This window comes from Podarcis muralis, chromosome 15 (genome assembly GCF_964188315.1).
Source record: "Podarcis muralis chromosome 15, rPodMur119.hap1.1, whole genome shotgun sequence".
NCBI classification, from domain to species: Eukaryota; Metazoa; Chordata; class Lepidosauria; order Squamata; family Lacertidae; genus Podarcis; species Podarcis muralis.
This window is the reverse complement of record NC_135669.1, coordinates 42015525-42043524: the sequence shown is the minus strand read 5'-3', so window position 1 is coordinate 42043524 and position 28000 is coordinate 42015525. Positions and strand designations below refer to the sequence as shown.

At 48.2% G+C, this 28000-nt stretch overlaps 2 protein-coding genes across 4 annotated transcripts in view; one reads left to right on the top strand and one right to left on the bottom strand.

The window, feature by feature from the left end:
• The window catches only part of ALDH3A2 (aldehyde dehydrogenase 3 family member A2), a 37088-nt gene extending 35229 nt beyond the window's left edge, over positions 1–1859 (top strand). For all 3 annotated transcript variants that reach the window (XM_028707839.2, XM_028707840.2, XM_028707838.2), the window contains one exon: positions 60–1859. Coding sequence is in view for 1 of the 3 variants with exons in the window: in XM_028707840.2 (XP_028563673.2) it covers positions 60–74 (15 nt within the window). In the remaining 2 variants the exon portion in view is untranslated. The remainder of the gene's footprint in view (positions 1–59) is intronic.
• Positions 1377–27706, bottom strand: LOC114585312 (multidrug and toxin extrusion protein 1-like). Its single transcript, XM_077919923.1, has 17 exons — positions 26822–27706; positions 25866–25967; positions 22488–22556; positions 20505–20653; positions 18907–18949; positions 17314–17358; positions 16576–16673; positions 14944–15041; positions 14172–14285; positions 12725–12792; positions 10573–10681; positions 10015–10090; positions 8239–8308; positions 6322–6454; positions 6009–6103; positions 4165–4252; positions 1377–2614 (listed from the first exon to the last, which is right to left on the bottom strand). The coding sequence occupies exons 1-17, from the start codon at positions 26981–26983 to the stop codon at positions 2391–2393; spliced, it is 1743 nt and encodes a 580-aa protein (XP_077776049.1). The 5' UTR covers positions 26984–27706; the 3' UTR covers positions 1377–2390.
• Positions 27707–28000: the final 294 nt, after the last annotated feature.

Sequence of the window (28000 nt, the reverse complement as noted above, 5' to 3'; positions counted from 1 at the left end):
GGAAAACACACTGTAGATTCAAAGAGCTAATGGCTTTCAATTCTCTCTCTTTCTTCCAGGTCGCGTTTTTCTGAGTCCAGGGTTCACCGACATCATTGACGGAACAAGTCGTGTTATACAAGCTGTTCTCACCGGGTTAAGGGGGCTGGTTGCTAAAGCACACTTCTGTAAGGAATTTTGCCATTTCTTTTTAATCATTAAACACACTAAGAAGTCAAGAGGAGGATCTGAGCGACAGTCTGGGCCCACAGCCTCCCACTGTAAACGAGGGCGTTTTAGGCAGCGAAACCAAAAGGCGCTGTCAATATTCTGGCTGCTGTTCTTGAAGGACTCTTCACACACACAAAATATGTCTGAGGTTTTTTAAAAAGAAAGAAGTGGTCTTGCTCTGTGCCAGATGGGCTGATGCATCAGTCCCCGTCTCGCCTCTTTGGCTTAGGTTGTCTTTGAAATAATAATCAATAATCAGAAACGAGGAACGTGAAATGCTCCAAAAGGAGGCTGAAATCAGAATGGGGTTGTGGTTTTGGGAAGGAGTGCAATTGTACAGAAAATAAACAGATGAAAGCCTTTGATAAATGGGGTGCTGGTCCCAAATTAAATAATTAAACAAATCAAATAATAATGGGGCACGGGGTGTATATTCCAGAAGGCCTACTTGCCCATATAATGAGGCTAGTCCTCATCCGCCTTTACTCCCCTTCAGAAGGGGAAATTTCCTGGTGAAAATTGGGACCCTCGAACCGCTTCTGTCCCAGAGTTGTCCACGCAGAAACAGTGACGGATTTCTGTGCCTCCTTAGGATTACAGAGAGGGTTAGGGGATCGCCTGGCAGTTGTCCCGCTGCAAAATGAAAGGGCGCTGTGCGAGAGAGCAGGCTGGTTTCCCGCCTGACTCTGTGCCAAATACCTTCTTGTATCTGGTGGAGGTGGAGAACCTCTGAGCCTCTGGATTTTGCAGGATCCCCAGCTCCCAGCATCCCTGACCAGGCTGCCTGGGGCTGATCTGGAGCTGGGAGTCCTGCAAAATCCAGACGGGCTGCAGGCCAGCTGCCCAGTCTGATTTGGCTTGCAAAGTGACACGAGCCCCGCAAAGCGGCCTTAGGGTGTGTTTGTGTGACCGATTTCAGGCCGCACTCCTCGACACCCAGAGGTGGGGAACCTGTGGTCTTCCAGATGTCAACCCCATCCGCACCTCACATGATGCCCTTTTCAACAGTCATGGTCCCCCCCCCCCAAAAAAAAAAAAATTATGGGAGCTGTAGTTGGATAAGGGTGCTGGCACTTGTTAGGAGATTCCAAGTTACCCTCCCAGAGCTACAGTTCCCAGAGTTCACTACAAAGAGGGAGGAGAAGAGAAAGGGTTTTGTTTCTTAAAAGAGAGGTTTCCGAGATGGGTGTTCTAATACAGCCTCTCCGCAACCTGGCATCTTCCAATATGTTTTTGGACTACAAAATCCATCAGGTTGGCTGAGGCCGATGGGACTTGTAGTCCCGACCCTCTGGAAGGCACCAGTGGAGGCTGGTCTGATTCACTACAACTGACTCATCCCATTTCTGTGCTGGAAGGTGGATTAAATTCAACCAGAGCGATCTATAGATTTGTTTCCAACTGACCTTTTCCAAGGACTTCTCTTCCTTTCATTCTTTTTCCCTTCAAAATAAACACTTCTTACATAAAGTATTTTAGATGCAGAGAATAAAAGAACTGACGTGAGTTTAGAATTATTATCAAAATATTTTATATGGGAAGATGGATATATTTCTCTCTCTGTATGTTTAAGAAATGTGGGTGTATCCTTCTAACTTATGCAAGCTGCAAATATAACATGATTAAACTCGAGAGTGGGTTGAAGCTTTTTAATGATTAAGAGTTTTTCCTGATTTGACCTCTGGGCCTTGAGCGCTTTATTGATGTTATCGTTTCATGGTTGCATCCTACTCAGAGTAGACCCATTGACATTAATGGGCACAGCTGACGGAGGCCCATTCATTTCAGTTTTGGTCAACTCTTGAGCAGAACATAGCGAGAGGCGGCCCTTCCTCTCCACAGCATGGTTTCTGCCCTGCCAGAGGTAGGTAACAGTTGGACTCCAACTCCCATCAGCCCCAGCCAGCATGGCCGCCAACTGCAAGGGATGATGGGAGTGTAGCACAGTGACATCTGGCAGGCAGCAGTGTGGCTATCCCTCTCTGAGCCAGACCTAGGTTTCTTGCGCCACCAAGTCCTGGGTTCAAGTCCGGCCTGCACTCGCTGATGACATCAAAACACAGCCCTGCGCCCAGCTATTCTGGGGTCCACTTTCTTGCTTCTAAGCCAAACAGGACCCCTTCCCTCTGTCTCCTTCCTGGACCAACCAAAATGAGGTGTGCGTGCGTGTGAATATATCCCTAATCTTTAACGGTGAAGAACCGAATCGTGACGCCGATGGCCAGGATGATGACGGCAGCTGCAACGGCCAATCCCCTCTGGATGATCAGTTGCCGTGTAGTCAGGACTTTTCCCACAGTGGAGAGGCCTGTCACCGTCTCATCCTGCAGCTGGAGCTGGTAAGTTGGCCCGTCGGTCTTGGAGAAACTAAGGAGGACGGCTCCGTTCTGAGCGTCCGTCTGGCCTGGAGCAGGCGGAGAGGGAGATAGACACAACTGTCAGCTTGGCGTCTGGTTAGCTGCTGTGAGAACAGAATGCTGGAGGCCTCTGCCATCCATTTTCCTCGCTTGGACTTCGCTCGCTGTCAAGGGGGGCAGCACGCGGTCAAATATCCTACCTTTTCTTCATGGCGGCACACAAGGTTCCAGCCACGATTCACCTTCAGAAACCATTTCTGCTCATGGTTTCTGAAGCATTGCGCCTCAGTGGCCAGAGCGTGAGACTCTTCAGTCTCAGGGTTCGAGCCCCATGTTAGACAAAACAACCAGGTGCAAATTTACATATAAGCTAAACAGGCTATAACCTAGAGCCCACCTCTCTTGCGGGCCCCCAAAAGATGTAAAGGAAAAAAGACCTGGATGTACGTTTCCAAAATACAGTACAGTTACATATACTTCAGGTTACAGACTCCACTAACCCAGAAATATTACCTCAGGTTAAGAACTTTGCTTCAGGATGAGAACAGAAATCGCGCCGCAGCAGCGGGAGGCCCCATTAGCTAAAGTGGTGCTTCAAGTTAAGAACAGTTTCAGGTTAAGAACGGACCTCCTGAACAAATTAAGTTCTTAACCTGAGGTACCACTGTATAAGATAAGAAAACAAATAAAATAAAACCTACATACAGCAACAGGGTTCTGTGTTGTGTAGGCTCCTATGATGTAAATAATAGGCCCCGCCTGCTAGCCTTTTGTTATGTGCAAATGGCTTTAGATACCTATTAGATCCATAAATTACCATATAGCATATAAGGTAAAGGTAAAGGTACCCCTGCCCGTACGGGCCAGTCTTGACAGACTCTAGGGTTGTGCGCCCATCTCACTCAAGAGGCCGGGGGCCAGTGCTGTCCGGAGACACTTCCGGGTCACGTGGCCAGCGTGACATCGCTGCTCTGGCGAGCCAGAGCCACACACAGAAACGCCGTTTACCTTCCCGCTAGTAAGCGGTCCCTATTTATCTACTTGCACCCGGGGGTGCTTTCGAACTGCTAGGTTGGCAGGCGCTGGGACCGAACAATGGGAGCACACCCCGCCGCAGGAATTCGAACCACCGACCTTTCGATCGGCAAGCCCTAGGCGCTGAGGCTTTTACCCACAGCGCCACCCGCGTCCATATAGCATATATTCAACACAAAAAACAGCGGTGATTTGTTGTTGACAAAGGACAGCTGTACATACAAAGGGCCCCATTACCTTAGGGACTCATCAAACCTAAATCTAGCCCTGGCACTGACCCCTTTGTGCTACGGAGCAGCGGGTGGTTAAAATAAGTTTGTGGGGGCAGGGGGACATGACTTTCCCCAGTCTGTTTTTTTAAACCAACCAAGTCAGCAGCCCAACGGCATAGCCCCCTCCCTTTGCATCTGTTGGGTTGGTGTTGATGGGCTACCCTTGGGCTTTGAAGGAGGTCCCTGTTTCTAAGCCTTGCAGTTGAAAAGCGGCCACACTTCTGATGGCGACAGACACTGGCCCTCCTTTGAGGATCACACAAGGAAAAAAATAAACCCATGTTCCATACCGGAAGAAGGAGCCATCTTGCTTGGGACGGGAGCCGAGTTCAAACCCTCCGGGGGCAGCCTCTGGGTCAATCCTGCACGGTGCTGAGCCTGGAGGGAGGATCCAGACAGTTTGTTAAGGAAGCACTTTGTGCGGCCAGGGATCTGGGGTTTTTTTGTTAAGGTTTCTGGGTTTTTTAAAGGTTTCTCGGACCTCTTTGCAGGGAGAAGGGTTGCAGCTCAGTGCCTGCAGCCCCTGCTTGGCATGCAGAATGTGCCAGGTTCAGTCCCTGGCAGCATCTCCAGGTTGGGCTGTGGGGGGTGGGACTCCCTGCCAGAAACTCTGGAGAGCAGCTGCCAGCCAGTGTCCATAATACTGAGCTGGCTGGATCAAGGTAAGGCAGCTTCTATGTTCGGCACTTGCAATAATTTTCCAGTTTTACATTGGAATGACTCACAAGATAAAAACAGGATAAAGAAACAATAGAAAATTACAGTGGTGCCTCGCAAGACGAAAAGAATCCGTTCCGCGATTCTTTTCTTCTAGCGGTTTTTTTGTCCTGCGAAGCAACCCCATTGGCGGCTAAGCGGATTAGCGCTATTAGCGATTTAGCGCTATTAGCGGCTTAGCGAGCTTAGCGGCTAAGCTGTTAAAAGGCTATTAACAGCTTAGCTGCTTTGAAAAGGGGGGGGGAAGCGGGGGGGGGGAAATGGCGAGACTCGCAAGACCATAGGGAACTTCGTCTTGCGAAGCGTCTCTGCGACGGAAAACCCTTTCGTCTAGCGGGTTTTCCGTCTTGTGAGGCATTCGTCTTGCGGGGCACCACTGTAACTCTCCTTGGCCATCTTATTGTTTCCTACTCCAACATATCTCCTGCTGTCTAGGTGGGCCTCATATGGCCCCTGACATCATTTTATGCGGCCCCCAACGCCGCCCCGTTCTTCCTACACATTTGTTCCATTTTCACCTGGGCACACCTCGTGGTTCTGATCTGAGTGGCTTCAAAAGAGCATTTGACGAATCCACAGAGGTGTCCGTCGGCAGCTACGAGCCAAAGTGGCCACAGATCGTGGAATCGTGAGAATTGAAGAGTTGGGAGGGGACCTGGGGGTCATCTAGTCCAACCTCCCCCCCCCCCCCGCAGTGCAGGAAACTTTCGCCCAACATGGGGTGGTGAGTGGGGAGAGCTTCGCTGCTGTGCTTGGGCCCTGCTTGTGGGCTGACTAGGCTAGATGGGCTCCCTTTGCCCCAATCCAGCTGGGAAATTATTACAGGGAAAATGGAAGCAGAGTGGTCTTCGCTCCAGATCAGTTAATCTGGAACACTTTTGCCTGTGGCTCCACTCACTGCCAACACACGGCCCCCGACACAGGGAATGCGGCCCCCAAAGGAAAGAAAAAACCCCCACCCTTTAAGCAAATCTGCATTGGCTCCCAGTACATTTCCGAGCACAATTCAGTGTTGGTGCTGACCTTTAAAGCCCTAAACGGCCCAGTAGACCTGAAGGAGTGTCTCCACCCCAATCGTTCAGCCCAGACACTGAGGTCCAGCGCCGAGGCCCTTCTGGCAGTTCCCTCCCTGCGAGAAGTGAGGTTACAGGGAACCAGACAGAGGGCCTTCTCGGTAGTGGCGCCCACCCTGTGGAATGCCCTCCCACCAGATGTCAAGGAAATAAGTAGCTATCTTTAAAAGACATGTGAAGGCAGCCCTGTTTAGGGAAGTTTTTAATATTTGATGCTGTATTGTTCTTAACATTTGATTGGAAGCTGCCCAGAGTGGCTGGGGAAACTCAGCCAGATGGGCGGGGTATAAATAAATTATTATTATTATTATTACTACTATTATTATTATTATAAATCTCCCTACCTCCTCAGCCGCCTGCTTCCAGTTCATCCGGCCAATGTAGGTTATAGAACATATGCAAGGGATAAGGGCACATATCAACATGCCCAGCCAGAGGCCTGAGGGAGAAGATGGAGAGAGACCACACAGAAGGGTCAACGGGGACTATACATCATGGGCTATACGTCTGGCCTGCATGCAGAAGGTCCCAGGTTCGATTCCCGCTGGCACCTCCAGGTAGAAGAATAGGAACTCCTTCCTGAAAGCCACAGCCAATCAGTGTGGGCAATACTGAGCCAGACGGACCAATGAGCAAGCTTGGTATTAAGAGTGGTACCTATGAGTCCCATTTTGGCCACGAAAACCAGCACGATGGCCACCGGCAATCCCACGGCGTAGTACCCAACGGCGTTGAAGATGGCGCCAAGCTTCTGTTTCCCAGTGCCACGCAGGACCCCGCTGGTGGTACACTGCGAAGAGGGGAAGAAGGGGTTACAATATGATTGCGTCTCACACAGGGCTTACCTTCTGGGGTGGCACGCACAAAAAGTTGTGGGATATAAGCAGCCTCATAAAAAGGTAAAGAGACCCCTGACCATTAGGTCCAGTCGTGGCCGACTCTTGGGTTGCGGCGCTCTTCTTGCTTTATTGGCCGAGGGAGCCGGCGTACAGCTGGTCATGTGGCCAGCATGACTAAGCCGCTTCTGGCGAACCAGAGCAGCACACAGAAACGCCGTTCACCTTCCCGCCGGAGCGGTACCTATTTATCTACTTGCACTTTGACGTGCTTTCGAACTGCTAGGTTGGCAGGAGCAGGGACCGAGGAACGGGAGCTCACCCCGTCGCGGGGATTCGAACCACTGACCTTCTAATCGGCAAGTCCTAGGCTCTGTGGTTTAACCCACAGCACCACCCGCCTCCATCCAGCCTCATAGAACCACTCTAAATGCATGGAGGGGGTTAAGACCAGAGAGTAAGCTGTCCTGTTGGGCTTAGCTGGGTTACAATACCCGCCCCTTGGGAGGAAGGGTGACCAAACTCTTTGGTCTTTCCCTTCCACCTGACCAGTAAGGAGGTCTAAGCTGGCTACTCCAAGCTTAGACCGCATGGCTTTAGCGAGCCATCTTTGAGTTTCCATACAAATAATTCAGGAACATGTAACAACTATACTGCCTGTGTTTTCTTGCTGCTGTATGGAAAAGCACATGAATTTGACTTTGGAAAAGTTGGTAAGTAAAACATTTTAACTTACCGACCATGTGGTCTCTTTCTATGTGAAGGGAAGTGGGGGGACTTTGGAAGCCTATATTTCCACACTTTGCTGCATGCTTTGTGGTTTTAAATCTATGCTGGGGTTTTCTCACCAAAGTGTACTTGCCCCAAACCCAGATCTAGGCATCCGGGGAATTCTCCTTTTATTCTACCATCTATAGCCATAGTTCCCTTTAACCAAATACAAAATACAGCAAAAAGCATGTAACAAAAACTGTCCCCATGAGAGCACCTCTATCCTTCTGGAGCCAGTGTGCCAAGAAGGCCTTGGCCCCCCAAAAAGCAAGGCAGAGAGCTTTAAAACTCTTTTCTACTGCTCTCTTATTATTCGTGACTTTCCAGAGCCAAGCCCTGATTCATTTCAAAAAATTTACTGTCATTTTAACATTTAAAAACTTGACTTCCTTCCCCCTCTTTCTGGAGTTCCTTAACTTTATTTTTAATATTTTCTGCATATCCAAAGTAACTTAATTTGTTCATTTATTCATCTAAATATATATTTTTATGAAACTGCAGGTTATTACAATAATCCTGCCAATGTTCTTATCGGTTTACAATTTGTTTGTAAATATTCAATAAACCATTTCCGTTCGTTTATAAAAAGTTTGTTATCTTGATTTCTTATTTTCCGGCAAGTTTCGCCATTTCTGCATGTTCCATAAGTTTTTAGTATCCATTCTTCTTTTGTTGGGACTGAATTAGACCTCTCCTTAAGAAGGCATGAGAACAATGAATAGGTTGTGCAAAGCATTAAAAAAAACCCAACCCAACCTCAATTCAACTTCCTGATCTGATTTTAGGATGTATTTTAATTGATTTCCTGATTTTATGTTAATGTGTTATACGTTTGATGTTAGCCGCTCTGAGCCCGGTTTTGGCCGGGAGGGCGGAGTATAAATTATTATTATTATTATTATTATTATTATTATTATTATTATTAAAGATGAGAGACCCTATTTCCCTTAAAAGTGAATATACTCACGCAAAGGGCTTCGAAAAGGTGGAAAGCGACGTAGACGGGAATGACCTTTGCCACGAGTTCAACTACCTCCCTATTTGCAGAGAGACAGAAAACAAAAAGGGATACCTCAGTAAGTCGAGCATGAGACTCTTAATCTCAGGGTAGCGGATTCGAGTCCCACACTGGACAAAAGATTCCTGCATTGCAGGGGGCTGGACTAAATGACCCTTGGGATCTCTTCCAACAAACCTCTGGTTACGTGAAACATATTCAGTAAACACACAAGACGTAACCGGCTGTACGTTTGAAAAAATAATATATACTATTCATTGTATTGAATTGCTTACAGCAGCTACTACTATGCTATAAGATCCACTGTCCTGTGATATCATATATGGTATGTTCGGTTGTTTACGGTTCTTATATTAATTTTGCTGTAAAACGTGTGAGATTACGATCTTGTATTTATTTGCATTACTTAGAGTTTGTACTACTGATGAAGCCCAAGACGGCGAATCAAGGCTAATATTCCTGAAATCTTTGTCTTAGACTCTGTGAAAGGGTTCTGTGGAACTGAAACAACCTTTTGTGTGGATTGTTGGACTTTATGAACAGACAGGTGGAATAGACACTTTCACATATATGGAAATTGCATAAACTGATTAGGGAAAGAACTGATCCACTGGGTCTTCTACTTTGTTCGCTGAACTTTGAGTTAGTACTTCTGTTGAAATCTACAATTCAATACAATGAATAGTATATATATATTTTTTTCAAACGTACAGCCGGTTACGTCTTGTGTGTTTATTGTTTAATTCCAAGGAATAACCTGCCTTTCTAGGAGGCTGTTCTGGCCACATCAATGCGCCCGAGGTACCAGACTAAAACTGCCCCTCTACCCCCTAAATGACTCTGTGTTCTGCCCCAACCGAGTTCCCAGAAACATTTGTCTTGCTTTATTTTTGTTCATAAGCCGATTTGTCAACTCAAAGAAATTCCTCCTTTTAATAACAATGGTGCAGCTTGTTGCCAAGTTCTGACTGCATGACAAGAAATCACAGAATTTCAGGCCTCTCTGCACACACAAATCTGCATTTCACCCGTGAAGTTCTTTACGGCTAATAGTATAAACAGGGGAATCTCAGATTTAATGGAGTCCCGGTTTCCCACTCCTGAACCCCTCAGCTTATCCCAGACAAGCACACGCTCCCTCTGCAGGGTGAGGTAAATAACAGCGGTCTTCTTCACAGGGTCATTGGGATGTCCGGGGTAAAGGAACCTCTTCTACTTCGAGGGCTGCATGCCCTCAGTGTTTTATCTCTTGTTTCATGGTTCCTAACCCTTTTTGAGCCAGGATCACCTTTGGAAATCTCACAGAACTGTTGCAGTCACCGCAAATATACCCATTTCACAGAAGAAAAAATTGGCATCGCTCAGAACAAGCCAGGCGAGGCGCATACGCATACCAAGACTGCGACTATTGAAGGTGGCATGAAACTGCTTTAAATATATATTGCGGATGAGGAATTGAGAGTTGATAGCCCAATTCCCCTCATTGGGCTATAATTCCCAGAGTGGTTTAGCATTCAGTCCCTCTTCCCAGGGAACCTGGGGAATTGTAGTTCCGTGAGGGGAATAAGGGACCACCCGCAACAAACTACAGTTCCCAGGATTCTTTGGGGGAAGCCATGACTGTTTACAGTGACATCGTGGCACTTTTGAATGTAAGGTGTGGACTTGGCACCATACTGATGCTAAGTATCATTGTCAGCCTAAAAAACATGGTTTGTGACTTACTCATCACTGGTAAATATATAAGCTAGGACGTCCTTTGTGGATGCTGTCAGGGTGCCCATCAGCAGGAAAAAAAACACTGGAGAAGATCAAAGAGAGTTTATAAGTTTAAGTTTTACCCACTGAAATTAACAGACACCCAAGTTAGTCATACCCACTATTTTAAATGGGTCTACTCTAGGTAGGACTAGCATCAGACACAAGCCAGAGAGTGCAAATAGTAGAAAGGCGGCGATTACCATAACTGTTGCTCTCAAAAAGGGTTAATGTTTAACCCCATGGCTGGTGCCCAGCTGTCCTGCAATGCCTTGAGGGGAGAAGTTATGGCTTTTGCCTTCTTTGTCCCAAGAAGGGTTAAAACAAGGGCTGGCAACCGTTTGGGGGGCCATTTTGAGAAAGCGATGTGGGAGCCAGTCACAAAATGGCTGCCAAGGGAGACATGGTCTAAGATGAAATAACTGTGCTCCATTGTGGGGGTTGGACTAGATGACTGCTCCCGGGGTCCCTTCCAACTCTGCAGTTCTATGAAACGAGAAGAGCTTGCCGCGAAATTCCACGTACCTGTGCACAAAATGGAGACCACGAAGGATTTCCGGGCTTCCTCGAAGTTCCCGGCCCCTAAGGCGTTCCCCACCAGGACGCTAACAGATGCACTGATCCCAAACGGAATCTGGAAAGGACAGCGTTGCTTTTGACACCTTAACCAAAGCTTTTGGGATCATCGATTGTGTTTGTATGTTCACTGGAAGCATCTCACCCTTGAGAAACCACCACCGCCCCGAAAAATCTCAAGCTGCCATTCTTCTAAACATGCCCATACATCCTAAATAATATCATGGGTTACTTATGCAATGGGCAGTTTCTGCAACTTTTGCCCCACCCACATACCGTATTTTTCGCTCCATAGGACGCATCCGACCATCGGACGCACCTTGTTTTAGAGGGGGAGAACAAGAAGAAGAAAAATTTCCCCCTCCCTGCCCAGCGCCCCTTCAGCGAAGCGGCAGGAGGCGTTGCGCAGAGAGGGGGAGAATTCCCCCCCCCTTGTTCTCCACCTCTAAAACAAGGTGCCGTTCAAGCAGCTACCTTGGAAGCCTGGAGAGCGAGAGGGGTCGGTGCGCACTGAACCCTCTCGCTCTCCAGGCTTCAGGTTCCTTTCGACCTGCTCTTTGGGGCTGGCGGGGGGAAGCCCACCACCAGCCCCAAAGAGCAGGTCGTGGAGCTTCTCGGGGCTGGTGGGGAAGCCTGGGTCCCCCCCCAGCCCCAAAGAGCAAAGAAGCCAAGACAGCGAGCGGGATGCATCCCTCTCGCTGTCTTGGCTTCTGCCATAGCCGCGCATAACCTCTCCAGCCGGGGGAGGCTGAGTGGGGCTATGGCCTCTTTAGCCCCGCGCAACCTTTCCGGCAGGGAGAGGCTGCGCGCGGCTATGGCAATACCCCCACCTCCCGCAAAATCCCATAGGACCCGCGCACCCTTTAAGGAGCGTATGGCTCCTGCGGGATTTTCTACGAGGAGGGAAAAGGGACTGACTGGCCACATCAGTCCCTTCTCCCTCCCGAGGAAAAGCCCGCAAGAGCCGCGCGGAGCTTGTGTGCGGCTTTTTGGGGCTTTTCCTTCCTGCCTCCCCCCTGCATTCGCCCCATAGGACAACCTGGGCATCGGATGCAGGAGCTCACAGCATGAACACCCCAGCAGATTGTGTCATAGCTCTGGGTCCAGCACAGATCAAGACAAGCCTCTGTCTCTCCTCTTTCCACCATCAGCCAAAACTGTCAAACACACACACAGTCCCACTCGGCCCATCGTTATTATTATACTAATTATACATCTATTTATACCCCCACGGGGACTCAGGGCAGCTTACAGCTAGAAACAAGAACCACTAAAAACAAAGGGGGGAATCATTAAAAAGCAATTAAACACCGATAGAATTAAAACTATCTACATATATAAGGTAAAGGTACCCCTGACAGTGAGGTCCAGTTGCGGACGACTCAGGAGTTGTGCGCTCATCTCACTCTATAGGCCGAGGGAGCCAGCGTTTGTCCACAGAGGGCTTCCATGTCATGTGACCAGCATGGCCAGCATGGCGAAACCAGAGCAGCGCACGGAAACGCCGTTTACCTTCCCGCTGGAGTGGTACCTATTTATCTACTTGCACTTTGAGGTGCTTTCGAACTGCTAGGTTGGCAGGAGCAGGGACCAAGCAACAGGTTCTCACCCCGTCGCAGGGATTCGAACCGCCGACCTTCTGATCGGCAAGCCCAAGAGGCTCTGTGGTTTAGACCGCAGCGCCATCCACATCCTTATACTATACATATATAAAAGCTATTAAAACTATACAAAGTAACATCCATCCTTCCCCAAAGTTTGCTGGAACAAAAAAGTATTCACCTGCCACTGAACCTATTGTTCTCCCTCCTAGGATGTCTAGGTGTCGAGCCAGGTGAGATGGCGAAAAGGCTCCCTCATGTTGTCTCTATGGCAACACAGCTCACTCTTTTGAGATGCTGATGATGGCACTTCGCTGGCCATTCTCTTACAAAGGAACTTGTCTGACCAGTTCAGGGTCCTCTTCTGCTCAGACCTAACCTGCACTGGGGTACAGGATCACAGCGACCCAAAGGCATCGTCCAGACGTGCCCCACCCACCCACCCCAAAATGTAACACTATAATAATTTGTACGCGACGCAGCACAGGAGAAGGTCTTACCATGTAGGCGATCGTGGCCACTTCGTAAATGATGGATTGGCACGACAGCTCTAAGACACCAAGGAGACCTGGGTTGGGGGGAAGGCAGGACGTGGGAATCGTTGACAGAGGACTGTGCTGGGCTTTAGACATGTCCACATTCAAAGCATTGAAACATTCAAAACTTTGCAGCCCTTAAGGCATCTCTCTCAGGAGTGTCCCCAAGAATGTGAGCTGCTACTGAGACAAACCCCTTTATAACCAGGGAGCAGGGAGTTTAAAAAGTAAAAAGTATTAGCCATAATTTTATTTTCTTGCTGTCCTGTTGTTTGGAAATAGTTTAATGCTGTATACAGGCTGTTAGTTATCTGAGGTGATATTTACTTTTCCATCTATAAGACGCCCCCATGTATACGACACCCCCAGGGTTGTTGAGTGTTTTTTAGGGGGGGATTGCCGAAAATCACTCACCCGCACGCATCAGAAAATCCACCCCCCCCCCGGGTCTGTCCCATCGTTGGCAGAAGCTGCCGATCGCCCGCCCAATTGCCGCAGCATCAGCCAATCAACACCACCCATTGACGCAGCAACCAATATCATGCACAATAGTCACAAACAGCCGCAGCAGCAACCAATCAAACGTCCACCCTATTCACTACCCATGTATAAGACGACCCCCATTTTTTAGCATGATTTCTCAAGAAAAAAACCTAGTCTTATACACAGAAAAGTACGGTATTTGTCAATCTAATACAGTGGACCCTCCGGATACGAATTAAATTTGTTCCAGGGGTCCGTACTTAACCTGAAAAGTCCGTAACTGGAGACGCCACTTCCAGGCTTGCCGCGTTCGCAACCCGAAAGTTACGTATCCAGAGCGGTACGTAACTCGAGGGTCCAGTGTAGTTCCATAGCTATAAATGTTTGTAAGGTTGGTGTCCTTTTTTATTTTTCAGAATCTGTACATGGGACAGTGGAACTGCATTTGTCGAACGTAATCCGTTCTCGAAGACCATTCAATTTCCGAGGCGCTTTCAAAAACAGAAGCAATTCTGGGTTTTCGGCGTTTGAAAACTGAAACATTCGGCTTCCAAGACAATCGAAAATCGAGGTTTCACTACATGTATTACTTTTTCTGTTAGGAGGTGGTATGTATTATTTACTATTTGCATGGTAAAATTCATTATATAAAACGTTAGCCAAGTTCTACATTTCACATTTTGAGCCGCAGATTATATAAATAAATACTGTGTGTGTGTGTGTGGAAAGGAATAAAAAATTAACAGGGCACTGGTTGTTGTCTCTGCCTCAGTTCCTGAGCTGCAACTGGTGTCTGTGCAATTATGTCACCAGCCTAGCTGTGCAGATAGTTGGATCTGGGTATTGTATTCTAATCGCCATGCTCCAATGTGATTGGCTTGGTCTTCTGGCTCCTCCCACTGCCCATGACACCTCCCCTCCCACTGACCTATCATAAAACTTCCGATTTCGAAGGTCCACCATTCAATGCAGGTCATGAGCATGCTGGGAACAGCTAAGGCCATAAACACGTCCCATTCCTGGAGGCATTCAGTGGACCATCCTAGGATTTGGAGAGAGCAGGGAAGAAAGGGAGAAAGAAACAGGGCAGGTTTCAATTCTATTTTCTGATGAGTCAACATTTGTTATGTATGTAAAGCTGGCAAAGTCAGTTAAATAATAGAGTCCCAAGAGAAAAGTCCTGATAACGCTTCACTGAGGAAACTGGACAAAAGCAGCATATAAATTATATAGAGGTTTTGTCTTTTTGAAGCAGGTCTTGTATACAGCAGAGAGACACTCAACCAAACAGAGGGGAGAAAATGCCCTCAAAGCTACACCTCCAATCAGAGCATGTGTTACCTCAGGGAGGATCATGCCCCTCCGCATGGTTGCTAAGCAACACCTCCCCCTCCCTCTGAGCTAGCTGCCTTTAACAGAATTAACCCTTGAGTTACAAGCTGAATGATCCCTGCGGTCGCACTTCCAACATGAAACTGGGAAAGGAAACTCGGAAGAGACGGGGGCGTCAGTGGCGTAGCGTGGGGGTGCAGGGGGGGTGGGCCGCACCGGGCGCAACATCTGGGGGGGCGCGCTTGCACTCACAGCTCTCTGCCCCCTGCTAAAATCCACGGGTTAGGGGGCGCAAATTACTTGCCTTGCCCCGGGTGCTGACAACCCACGCTACGCTACTGGGGGGCGTTGGGAAACAAGCAGCTTACCTCCCCAGGTTTCAGCGTGAAGCTTTTTCCATTTGATGTACAGGAAGAGGGCAATGGCTTGCGAATACTGTGCAATGGTGTTGGCCCAGGCAGAGCCCCTGGAATGAGGAAAGAGGGGGGGGGTTAACAAATAAGCGAGGGCCACGTTGGAAACATTACGAGGTAGAGCGTTGTAAAACGGTTGGCAACGTATGAGGTGGGGGGGCTAGAGACCGATTTTTCGGGTCCTTCCTTGGCACCCACAAACCCTCTGAGCCCACCCACATACTGCTCCCCTGGCCATGAAGTAGGGAAAGGGGGTGACTTTCCCCCCTCATTTGAAAAATGCATAGAGGTGAAGGAGGAAGTTGAGAGAGTGACGCTCTTTTCCTCTTTCTACTCTGTGGTGCTTTTCTTTTTTTAATTAATTTTTTATTAGAAATTTAAACAAAGCATATTATCTTAAAACATATCATCCTTAATCCCCCCCCCACTTCCCTCAGTTCCAATCCCTGATTTCTCTATAAATGCTATTCTCTGCATGCTACAAAGTTGTATAGATCCTTAATTTGTCTAACTGGTTGTTATCGATAAAAAGTTTGTGATGCTCTATGGTGCTTTTCAAGGCTCAGGTGAATTCGGGTGGATTTGAGTTAGACCCAAATTCTCTCTTTCGGTGGTGTGTGTGTGTTGATCTGGGGAAGGAGGGAAGAGACGTAATAGAGGAAAATGCCTTCCACAGCGTTCACCCAGACACCCAAATGTCCCCACATGCCTACAAAGGTTGGCAACCCCCAGAATCAGGCCTTGGGAGGTCACCCCGACTTTCTTTGTGCAGGCAGGAAGCGCCAACCCCTTCGCACTGTTCGGGTCCATTCCCGAAAATCGCAATAACTGAGGGAATGAACAAAAGCAGAACACACTTCGTTAAAGGACCGAAGAACACAATGGGTCTATTGAAAGTGATATAATTGCCATGTTTTTCCGTGCCACCATGTATAAGGAAACCCCTCTTTTTTTGAACTCTTAAGAAATCAATATTTTAAACATCAAACTGAACAACTTTGTCGAGCTCTTTTGGAGCGGATTGCCGAAAATTGTTGGGTTGGGGTTTTTTTGGAGACCGCCCTGCAGCTTTCAACGCTATTGGTGAGTCGTGTTTCTTTTAACCACCCGGGTATAAGACGATCCGCAATTTTTTTACTGGATTTTTTTTTAGCAAAAAAACTCATCTTATACATGGAAAAATATGGTATACCTCCTTCAAATTTTTAAAAAGCTAACCAGGAAAACTGAAAGGGAAATGAATTTTAAAATGTGGTTAAACGCAGGAAACAGGGACAAGGAGGAATGACTGTTACTTCCACAGACATGATGGAGGCAGTTAAGGAGCAAGTAAGACTGTCCCCCCCCCCCAACTGTCTTTTAAAAAGAGGTTCTTTCTGGTTGTAGATCTGGGCTTGCTGTTAAAACAACAACCTTGCAGAGACCTTGATCGTCCAAGAACGTCCCCACCCAAAACCCTTGACTTGATATAGACAAACAAGGGATTTTGCAACACATTCCTAGCATTCCACCGACGAAAGAAAGAAAAAGGTGGGTGGGTGGTGCATTCGAAATGCAGGTTGGCCCTGCCACCCGTTGCTCATTTACCTAACCCCCATGTGAAGCTGGTAGAGGAAGACATAATTTGCAATCAGGTTGACGATGTTTCCAGCAATGCCGCACAGAACCTCAGGCCAGATGATCCTCTGAAACAAGATATTAATTTAGCAACGAGATGAACCAGGTGCTCTGCCACTGAGCTACCAACCTTTCCCTAATAATAATAATAATAATAATAATAATAATATTTATACCCTGCCCATCTGGCTGGGTTTCCCCAGCCACTCTTCCAACGAAGTATTAAAATACAGTGGTCTGTTAAACATTAAAAGCTTCCCTAAAGAGGGCTGCCTTCAGATGTCTTCTAAAAGTCTGGTAGTTGTTCTTCTCTTTGACATCTGGTGGGAGGGCATTCCACAGGGCGGGTGCCACTACCGAGAAGGCCCTCTGCCTGGTTCTCTGTAGCTTGGCTTCTTGTGTGAGGGAACCACCAGAAGCCCCTCAGCACTGGACCTCAGTGTCCGGGCAGAACGATGGGGGTGGAGACGCTCCTTCAGGTTTACTGGACCAAGGCAGTTGGAAAACAGGGACACTTGGGAGGGTCCGGGGGACTGCACCCCTTAAACTGAGTATGCCCATTTTGCTCAGTATTGCCTGCACTGACTGGCAGCAGTGGCTTCTCAAGGGCTTCAGTCGGGGCGGAGATATTCCCAGGCCTCCCAGGGATTGAAACCTTCTGCCTGCTCAGCTGCCTTTATTTCCCCAACAAGAGAAAGAGCATCTTACCTGATTCTGCAGGTACCTCATCTGGATCTGGTAAATAAACGTCGCCTGTGGAACAAGGAGGCATGAATACAACCTGTGATCCAAAGCAGGGGTGTGTGTGAGCAAAAGCCACTTCCGACATCTGGAGGAGGTGGGGTTGCGGGCTTCCAGCCCTGCGCAATCGGGGGAATCCTCAGGCCGCGTCATCGCCCGAGACAGCCAATCAGCTGGCTTGGGGGTGTGGCTTGCCGCATTTAAGGCAAGCGCGGCCCCGGGATCTCCCTCTTTGACCGGCGCAGCTGATCGTGTTTCCCACCCGCCCGCTCCTTTTCTTTTTCAGGTTTCCTTCTGACCTTGCTATGGACCTTGGTTGGTCACCGTTAAGGGGCCTGGTAGGAATTTTTTCCTATGGCACCAGCCATTTGGTTTTCCGCCTACCTCGTAGCAAATCATCACAACTCCTTTGGTCTTGGCGGTTAGGCATTGGTAGGGGTATTGTTATTTAGATGTGTTGGGGGGGAGGAGCGCCATCACCTCCCCCAAATATTGAAGGGTAGTGTGTTAAAGGATTCTGGGGGCCGTGGCCTCGTCTGAAGCCTATGGAGGCCAGGGCCTAAAGTGCGCCCCTGAGCGGTGACCCCGGGGGAGTACCTAGTTGATGTGCATCAGCAGGGCTCCCCCTGCTGGTGTTAACCCTTCCCGGTCTTCAAGCAATCAGGCTGAAGCCGGATAGTGGATAGGACCAATGCCTAAGCCAATACCGCTCTTAAAGGTAAAGGTAAAGGTACCCCTGCCCGTATGGGCCAGTCGTGACTGACTCTGGGGTTGCGCGCCCATCTCGCTTAAGAGGCCGGGGGCCAGCGCTGTCCGAGGACACTTCCGGGTCACGTGGCCAGCGTGACGAAGCTGCTCTGGCGAGCCAGCACCAGCACAGCGCACAGAAACGCCGTTTACCTTCCCGCCAGAGCGGTACCTATTTATCTACTTGCACTTAAGGGTGCTTTCGAACTGCTAGGTGGGCAGGAGCTGGGACCGAAAGACAGGCGCTCACCCCGCCGCGGGGATTCGAACCGACGACCATGCGATCGGCAAGTCCTAGGCGCTGAGGTTTTACCCACAGCGCCACCCGCGTCCCCTTAATACCGCTCTTACCTGTAACCAATAAAGTTGTGGCCAATTTTAGCCCATTAACCTTATTCATGGTGTCCTGTGTCTTTATTTCTACTGGGGGAGGCGGGAAATCGCCGCCGCAATTAATGCTCTCTTCCCCCAGCGATGCATCCATCTTCTTTAGACCTCCTTTTCTCAGAGTTGCCCCTTTTTGGAAAACAAACGGGGCTTTCGACAGGCGGCAGTCCAACCAAGCCTCGTAGAAGCAGAGGAACGGTTGACCAGTTGGGTCACAGCCTGCCTTGCGGCTGTCAATTCTAGGGGCACAAGAGGCCTGGAAGTGCCCCTCCAGGGTTTCAGACAGGGGCCACTTCCAAACCTACCTGCAGAGGACTGAACCTGGGGGACCTTCTGCATGCAAAGCAGGTATTCCCAGGACTGAACTACCACTTAAAAGACCCCACTGAGAAAACGAAGGAAAGCAGGCTGCAGTAGGAGACTTACGGGAAGCGCTGGGATGAAGATCATGACGTAAACCTGTGTGAGCCTGGAGCAATGAAACGAAATAGCAAAGAAAACAAAACCAAAAAATAGCAATTTATCCTGCAGCTGATATTTGTTCCCCAAGTTCCATTACCATCCCGGGGGGGGGGGGGCATCCCATCGTAACAGCGCAGAAGCTACCCCACCCCGTGCCCTGCCAATGCCTTCCTTTTCTGGCATTGCTGAGAGGTGCAATTCCTGGGAAACCTTGTCCAGAAAAACAAGAAAATGATTGCATGCAGCAGCTATCCCAGAATCCCTCGCTTCAAGGCCACTGTGACTGCAGAAAAAGGGCACTCTAGCCCCAACTCTTTGTGCCCGGGAGGGCTGAAGTGGTTTAATCCTGTTCCAAAACCTCCTGCCCTGTCTCTCCAAAAGTAGCAGGAGTCCCACAACCCCTTGTGTTAAGGAGGGAGGGAGAGGTTGCTGGCTTGGGCCCCCCAGAACAGAAAGAGCTGCCGGGGGTGGCCCCAAATGGCTCTCAAAAGGGTCTGGTCCCAGCTGCCATCTTTCTTACTAACAGTCTAGCAGGTGGCGCTGGCGGCCAGCACCCCCCTCTTCAATCTCAGGGCACGTTTAAAGCCATGCGACACCACTTTAAAGAACCAGGCCTTCCCCCAAAGAATTCTGGGAGCTGTAGTTTCTTATGGCTGCTGGGAGTTGCTAGGAGACCCCGGTTTCCTCCTCAGAACTACAGTTCCCAGGGTGGCTTAAACAATCAATCCTTCTTCCCAGGGAACTCTGGGAATTGTAGCTCTGTGAGGGGGAAATGGGGTCTCCTAGTAGCTCTCAGCATCCTTAATGCACTACAGCTCCCATGATCCTTTGGGGGAGGCTCACAGGGCACCATCACTGTATAGTTTCAAGCACCAGTCAAAAACATTCCTTTTTTAACCAGACCTTTGCCTTTTAATAATCTACTGTAGAGTTTCCCTAAACTTGGGTCTCCGGTTGTTTTTGGACTACAATTCCCATCATCCCTGACCACTGGTCCTTCTAGCTAGGGATGATGGGAGTTGTAGTCCCAAAACAGCTGGAGGGCCAAGTTTGGCCATGCCTGATCTAGGGCCTTTCAGAGTGGGTGGCATGTTTTAAAGTATTTCTTTTTCTTCCTGGTTTCAACTTGTGGATGTGCTTGTTCGTTTCTGTAAGTCGCTTTGAGTTGCCTGTAGCAAGATAAATTAGAAGTGAATTTAATAACAACCACCACCACCATTTAAAGTGGTATCGTGGTGCTTTGAACGTATGGTGCAATTGTGGCCTCAGTTTTGCCCTTGTATAACTCAGCAGAGAGCAAGATGGTGGCAAAGCAATAATTAGTTGGCTCTGGTGCTCTCTGGTGCCTTTCAGTGACTTTGTCTCTTCCTATCATTGGTTTTGGCGCCACCTGCTGTTCGGCTCCCTGCCTTCCGCCCTACCAGCCCCAGTGGGCACCAGCCACCTTTGGAAAAATGGGGTAATGTGTGTGGACATGGGAAAAGGGGGAATCGCATGCACGATGATCAGCCTCGAGTCCAATAAACTGCTGGGTGGACTCCTTCCCTTTTCTTTCTCCCCACCTGGAGACATCTGGGTCCTGTCGGATGAGTAGGAGGAGCTGCTCTGTGTTGACGAAGACAGCCCAGCAGGGGAAGCAGCAGAGTAGCAGAATGAGGATCCCCCGTTGCAGGATGGTGCCCACCCTCTTCATATTCTTCCCTCCATACGTCTGGGGAGGGGCGTGTGGGTGAAGGTCCCAAAAAACAGAAGAAGCATAATTGAAACTCTCCAGCCTTTGGACACAAAGGTAACTCACAATATTTCACTGTTTTATTCACAATATTTCACTGCTCTGGGATGTTCTAGAAAGAGAAGGCATTGTTTCTCTAGGTGAGGAGATGAGGGGAGCCTGTGGCCCTCCAGATATTACTAGATTCTGACTCACATCAGTGTTGGTGCACCGGGGGGGAAAATAGATATAAAAGAATCATAGAATCATAGAGTTGGAATAGACCCCAAGGGCCATCGAGTCCAACCCCCTGCCAAGCAGGAAACACCATCAGAGCACTCCTGACATATGGTTGTCAAGCCTCTGCTTAAAGACCTCCAAAGAAGGAGACTCCACCACACTCCTTGGCAGCAAATTCCACTGTCAAACAGCTCTTACTGTCAGGAAGTTCTTCCTAATGTTTAGGTGGAATCTTCTTTCTTGTAGTTTGGATCCATTGCTCCGTGTCCGCTTCTCTGGAGCAGCAGAAAACAAGCTTTCTCCCTCCTCTATGTGACATCCTTTTATATATTTGAACATGGCTATCATATCACCCCTTAGCCTCCTCTTCTCCAGGCTAAACAGGCTAAACAAAGGATAATTCCCTGGATGCCAAGATCTAGGTTTGGGGCAAGTACTCTTAAAGCATTGAAATAAAGGCTGTTCGACCTTTAACATATGCCATTGTGATTTTCAATTTTTCCCCTAGCATAGAAAAAGACTACAGGTTTGGTAACTTTAAAATGTTTTACTTACAAACGCTCCAAAGGTCAAATTCATGTGCTTTTCCATACAGCATTCGGGGGGGAAATGCACAGGCAATAAAACTTGGCTTTGTTACAGTGTTGAAAGTTCCTAAATTATTGGTATAGAAACTCAAGAATGGCTGTGAGAGCTATGCAGCTAAGCTGTTGCTGCAGCGTAGCCTCTTCACATGCTGAGCTTCTGAGCTAGACTGGGGAGGGAACAAAGGCTTGATTACCTAGTTCCTCCTAAGGTGAAGGGGAGCGACCTAGTTAAGCCTAGCAGGACAGCTTACTCTATGGTCTTAACCCCTTCACACATTGATTAGATTTAAGCATGTGGGTTATATGAGGCTGGTTATCCCAGAGCCAGTCCCAGCAAGGCCAACAGTCAGGGGGATTATGGGAGTTGTAGTCCAACAACTTCTGAAGGGCTACAGTTTCTTGTAGCATTTTGCAAGCTTACAAATCATCTAAAGAGTCTGGATTATAAGGAACTGTTATGTACTGAGTTGAATAGGATCCAAAATGCAGCAGTCTGATTGGTCCTAGAAGAATAGGATTCAGAATGCAGCAGTCTGATTGGTCCTAGAACAATGCAGCAGTATGATTGGTCTGCAGGAGCCACCCAATCCAGCTCCAGATGGAAGTGAATCCACAACCTGATTGGCCTACTGGAGAATTCCGGAATTAGCCAATCACGTGCAGCCCATTGTGTAAATAATGTATATAAAGCAGATACTTTGAGGGGACATTCATTCCTCCTCACCACTATGAGCTGAATAAAGAGCATGAAATCCACTCTTGACTCTGAGTATATTGCAGGAACAAATTTTACTTAGCTGTTTGCGTCTACTAAACTACACACAAAACTGAAACTAGTCCCATCTTCAGAGCGTCCTTTGCCTGCTGGTCTTACCCAGCTCTGATTCCTTCCCAGCAACCAGACTTTCAAAATGTTCAAGCTAGACACACCTTGACGCTGGCCTTGTCTCAGACTACGTTTCATACACCAGAATTCGAACACGCAGCGGCAGCCAGCCATTACTCACCTGTGATATTAACGTATCGCAAGCTGAAGACAACCCAAATCCAACAGAGATGCCTGTTACATTTATAACCTAGGGACCATCAGAGAGGGAGAAATTAACGGACAGACAAATCAAGGGGTTCTAATGTTGAATGCTGGAAAGAATGGCACAATCTTATGGTCTGGAGTCTTCACTGAGAGAAGCCAAGTTACAAGGAACCAGGCAGAGGGGCTTCTCGGTGGTGGCACCCGCCCTGTGGAACGCCCTCCCACCAGATGTCAAAGAGAACAACAACTACCAGACTTTTAGAAGACATCTGAAGGCAGCCCTGTTTAGGGAAGCTTTTAATGTTTAACAGACCACTGTATTTTAATACTTTGCTGGAAGCCACCCAGAATGGCTGGGGAAACCCAGCCAGATGGGCGGGGTATACATTTATTATTATTATTATTATTATTATTATTATTATTATTATTATTAGCTGTCTGCCTTCAAGCAGGATGAATTATTTGTTCATCAAACCCACTATTGACTATTAAGAACATAAGGAGAGCTTGCTGGATCAGGCCCATGTCCCCTCTAGTCCAGCATCCTGTTCTCACAGGGGCCGACAAGATGCCTATGGGAAACCTGCAGTCAGGATCCGAGCACAACTCTCCCATTCCTGTGGTTTCCAGCGACTGGAATCTAGAAGCATCACTGCTACCCATAGCCCTCTCTTCCTCCATGAATTTGTCTAATCCTCTTTAAAGCCATCCCAGAGTGGCTGGGGAAACTCAGCCAGATGGGCGGGGTATAAATAGTAAATTATTATTATTATTATTATTGAAGGAGGTGAGGATAGGTGACCCCACCTAGGCCCAAAGTCACACACACACACACCCCAACCAGGCCTCAAAGCCTCAAGCACTTTCCAAATTGCACTTTTCAAATTATTTTCTCTATGGCTGAAAAGCATTTAGCTAAGCATCTTGCTATCTTGCTCTGCTGTAGCAAAAGCTGAGCTGAGAAGAACAATGCCTTTTCGCTTCTCAGGCTAGCTGGCCTTGCTAACCAGATTGCGACTTTCTTTCCGGGAACTGTGCCAATAGCGCAAAAGAATAGAAACATATCTTGGACGCTCTGAAACCCCTTGGCTTCTCACACACACACACCCTTTCCTGGGAAGGGTGCCAAGAATCCCAAGACAGGAGCTTTCTGTTCATGCTCAGGAAACTCAACATGGGGCAGGACTCCTGAGGAGAAGGAGAAAGGGGAGGGAACTGGAGGGGAATATATGCTCTGTGCAAATGGCTGTGAACTTGTACTTAAAAGGTAAAGGTAAAGGTACCCCTGCCCGTACGGGCCAGTCTTGCCAGACTCTGGGGTTGTGTGCTCATCTCACTCTATAGGCCGGGAGCCAGCGCTGTCCGCAGACACTTCCGGGTCACGTGGCCAGCGTGACATCGCTGCTCTGGCGAGCCAGAGCCGCACACGGAAACGCCGTTTACCTTCCCGCTAGTAAGCGGTCCCTATTTATCTACTTGCACCCAGAGGTGCTTTCGAACTGCTAGGTTGGCAGGCGCTGGGACCGAGCAACGGGAGCGCACCCCGCCACGGGGATTTGAACCGCCGACCTTTCGATCGGCAAGCCCTAGGCGCTGAGATTTTACCCACAGCACCACCCGCATCCCATGAACTTGTACTTACTTTGTGAATTTATCACGCAGGTGCCTTCTGCCACCCCGGATGGCAGAATAAAGCTTTTTCTCTGAAACTATTCCTTGAGTGTCTGTTGACTCCCATTTCCCTTTCCCGGACGCAAAGCTCTTCTCACCCGAGGCTAAAAAGGCTACATTATTATTATTATTATTATTATTATTATTATTATTATTATTATTATTATCATCATCATCCAAGTGGATGGACATCACTGCCTCGTGTGTTCCGTAGTTTACCTGTGGGCTGCGTGACAAAGTCCTTCCTTTCATCTCTCCTGAATCTTCACACATTCAGCTTCATTGCATGTGTCAAGTTCCAGCGCTATGAGAGAGAAAAACTTTTCTCTGTGCCACGAATAATTCTACAGACTTCTACCCTGTTCTCCTCTCGCTCGCCTTTTCTCTAAACTGGTAAGTCCCAAAGGCTGCAGCCTTTCTTCACAGGGAAGACACAACCACCCCTTAAACTTTTCGGCTGCCAAACTCTTCTCGGGGTTTCTCATGCGTCTTACAGCTGAGCCACCTGTTTTCTAAACCGAAAAACTCAAAATAAAATAGGAACATGGGAAGCTGAATCAGACCATTCACCTGGCTTGCTTGTCTACACTGACCGGCAGCAGCTCTGCAGGGCTTCAGGCAGGGGGCGTTTCCCAGACACACCTGGGCTCTGAATCTGGGACCTTCTGCACTCAAAGCAGACATTCTACCACTGAGCTAGAACTCATCCTATAAGAATGAGACAGAATCTGACATCAAGAATCACAAGACAGAGAAACCAGTAGGAGAACACTTCAATCTCCCAGGACATTCTATACAAGATCTCAAAGTAGCTGTTTTACTACAAAGGAATTTCAGAAATAGACTGGAAAGAGAAGCTGCTGAATTGCAAATCATTACCAAACTTAAAACCATGGAGACACCTGGCCTGAACAGAGACATTGGATTCTTATCTCACTATACATGACAAAGCCATTTTTCACCTTCTCACCCCTTGCTTTTTCCTGTAAGACCTACTGCAGTCGTTAAGGGTCGTCAACAGACTCATCACAGCTATCTGCCAATCACCCATTCCCACCCCCCTCTGAGTAATACCCCTCCCCACCTTCTCACTATATAGAAGGATCTGGCAACTTCTGTTTCAGTGTATCTGAAGAAGTGTGCATGCACACGTAAGCTCATACCAAGAACTAACTTAGTTGGTCTTTAAGGTGCTACTGGAAGGAATTTTTTTTGTTTTGACAGAATTCCTCGTCATTCTAATGCAAACTAATGGATGATTTAAACAGGAGCATAGGACACTACCCCATACTGAGTCAGGCCATCAATTGATGCCCATCGAGCTCAATACTGTCAACACTGACTCACAGCAGCTGTCCAGGAGATGCTGGAGATTGAACCCGGGTCCTTCTGCATGCAGAGCAGGTGCTCTACTATTGAGCTACAGCCCTTTCCCAAATTCAAGGCATGCTTTACTAATCCAGCCAAAGTGTGTGAAAGGCCAGCAATGACCCCCTCAAAAGGAGTCTTCTGCCCCCTTGTCTGGCTCTGAATGAGTCACCGTTCTGGGCACACATCCTGGTTGGACGTTGACTCATTCAGAGATGCAACAAGGAAACTCGGCAGAGGTCCAGGGACTTTTTAAAACACACACACACACACACACACACACACACACACACACACACTTAAAAACACTCACCGCAATGGCGAGGGTGACAGAAGCCAGCTCAACCTTGCCAAGGTGGCCACAGAATATTGTGCTGACGACATGGATCATAAATACGAGTAACTGGATGAGTGTCTGTTGGGGGGAAACAATTAAAGGAAATTTGGAGACATAGAACCCTAGAAACTGTCATATTGTGCTGGGAAGAATTTATGGTGCGGATTGTGGAAAATGGAATGACATTGTTGTGAATTTAGCGGCGATTAAAATCCCGCGGCCCACCCTTTAATATGAGCACCTCTAGCTTGGCAGCCAAACAGGCCTACATTTGGAAACCAGAGCGGCGAGATAGCTCAGATCTAAGGTCTTGAAATCAGACTTTAGATGGGAGCTATGCAGCAGAGTTCATCTCCATCAACTTAGCTCAGGACTCAGCAAACTTTTTCAGCAGGGGGCCGGTCCACTGTCCCTCGGACCTTGTGGGGGGCCGGACTATATTTTTTTTGGGGGGGGGAGAGAACAAATTCCTATGCCCCACAAATAACCCAGAGATGCGTTTTAAATAAAAGCACACATTCTACTCCTGTAAAAACACCAGGCAGGCCCCAAAAATAACCCAGAGACGCGTTTTAAATAAAAGGGCACATTCTACTCTCGTAAAAACACGCTGATTCCCGGACCATCTGCGGGCCGGATTTAGAAGGCGAATGGGCCGGATTCGGCCCCCGGGCCTTACCATGACTTAGCTCTCAGCAATTTAACCGTGAGCAGCAAGGTCCATAGAATCACAGAACTGTAGAGTTGGAAGGGACCATGAGCGTCTCGAACCCACAACCCCAAGATTAAGAGTCTCACGCTCTACTGACTCAGCTATCCCAGGTTGAACAGAGTGGAGACAAAACCTGGCAGATATCAACTTCAGAGTGGGAAAGGACGTTGGCATGCCAGCGCAGAGAACTGGCATATTAACCACGGCTTTGGGGTCTTACCAGCGGCCCTGCCAGCACCAAAATTTTCTTTGTTTCTTGCCAGAAGTTGGAAGGAATAAATCGGCATAATTCCCTGCAGCAACTTGGGGCGGAAGCCTGTGGCTCAGCGGCTGAATCCTCGAGGGATGTCTTCTTAGAGATGGACGATGGTCCGAGATCCATAAGCAGAAAGGGTGGATTCCTTTTTTAAAAAACAGACACGCCGGATTTGTCTGATCCAAGAGGGCACTTGCCTAACAGCTGCAGAACGGACTTCACTCAGAAGCCGGATACTCGGACCTCCTTGTCCTCATGCCCCTACGATTTTGGGCTAAAGGGTGATGATTAAAGTCTCTCCCGAGCCAATAAAAGATGAAGGAGGGGCAGGCTGTTTGGGCCGGTCTGCCGTGAGCAGAGATCCGCAGGAGGCTGGCTCCGAGGACCTGGGGCATATCCAAAGTAACCGTCACAAGACCAGGACATCTGAGAAGCTTTCCTCCACGCAAGGGAGAGCCAGCGAAACAGGATACATATATATATATAAGACTTTTAATTCTGAGTCAGGCCCCACCGTCCGTCAAGAATAATAGCGCTCCCGGATGGCACTGCCCTCGAGTGCGGGAACTTGGAGCCTAATTCGGAGCAAGTGGCTAGTCCGCTAGTCCTCATGGCTAAGAAGAATCGGGGCAAGGCTTAGTGAAATGTCAGAAGCAGGGCAGGTCAGCATAGCTGTCAACTTTTCCCTTTTCTTGCGAGGAATCCTATTCGGAATAAGGGAATTTCCCTTAAAAAAGGGGAAATGTTAACACCTATGGGCAGGTGGCAAGGAGGGAGGGAGGACCTCCAGCCAAGAGGAGATGAGGACTCTGAGCCCCTCTCTGTATTTAACAAGGCTGGAAGCAAATATATAGATATTTGCCTTTTTTATAGATAGCAGACCTTAGATGGGAGTTCGATTACAGCTGCTTAGCTCTCGGGAACAAGGTATGCAGAAGCCCAGGACAAAGACAAAACGCGAAGAGTAGGTGCAGTTGGAAATAATGGGCGTGACTAACTTGGGTCCATTAACTTTGGTGGGTCTACTCCCAAGTAAAACATGGTTGGATACAATCCACTGCATGTATGTGTGTAGGCAGACTGTGAATGTTTGTGTGTGTGATAATAATAATGATAATGATAATGATAATAATAATAATAATA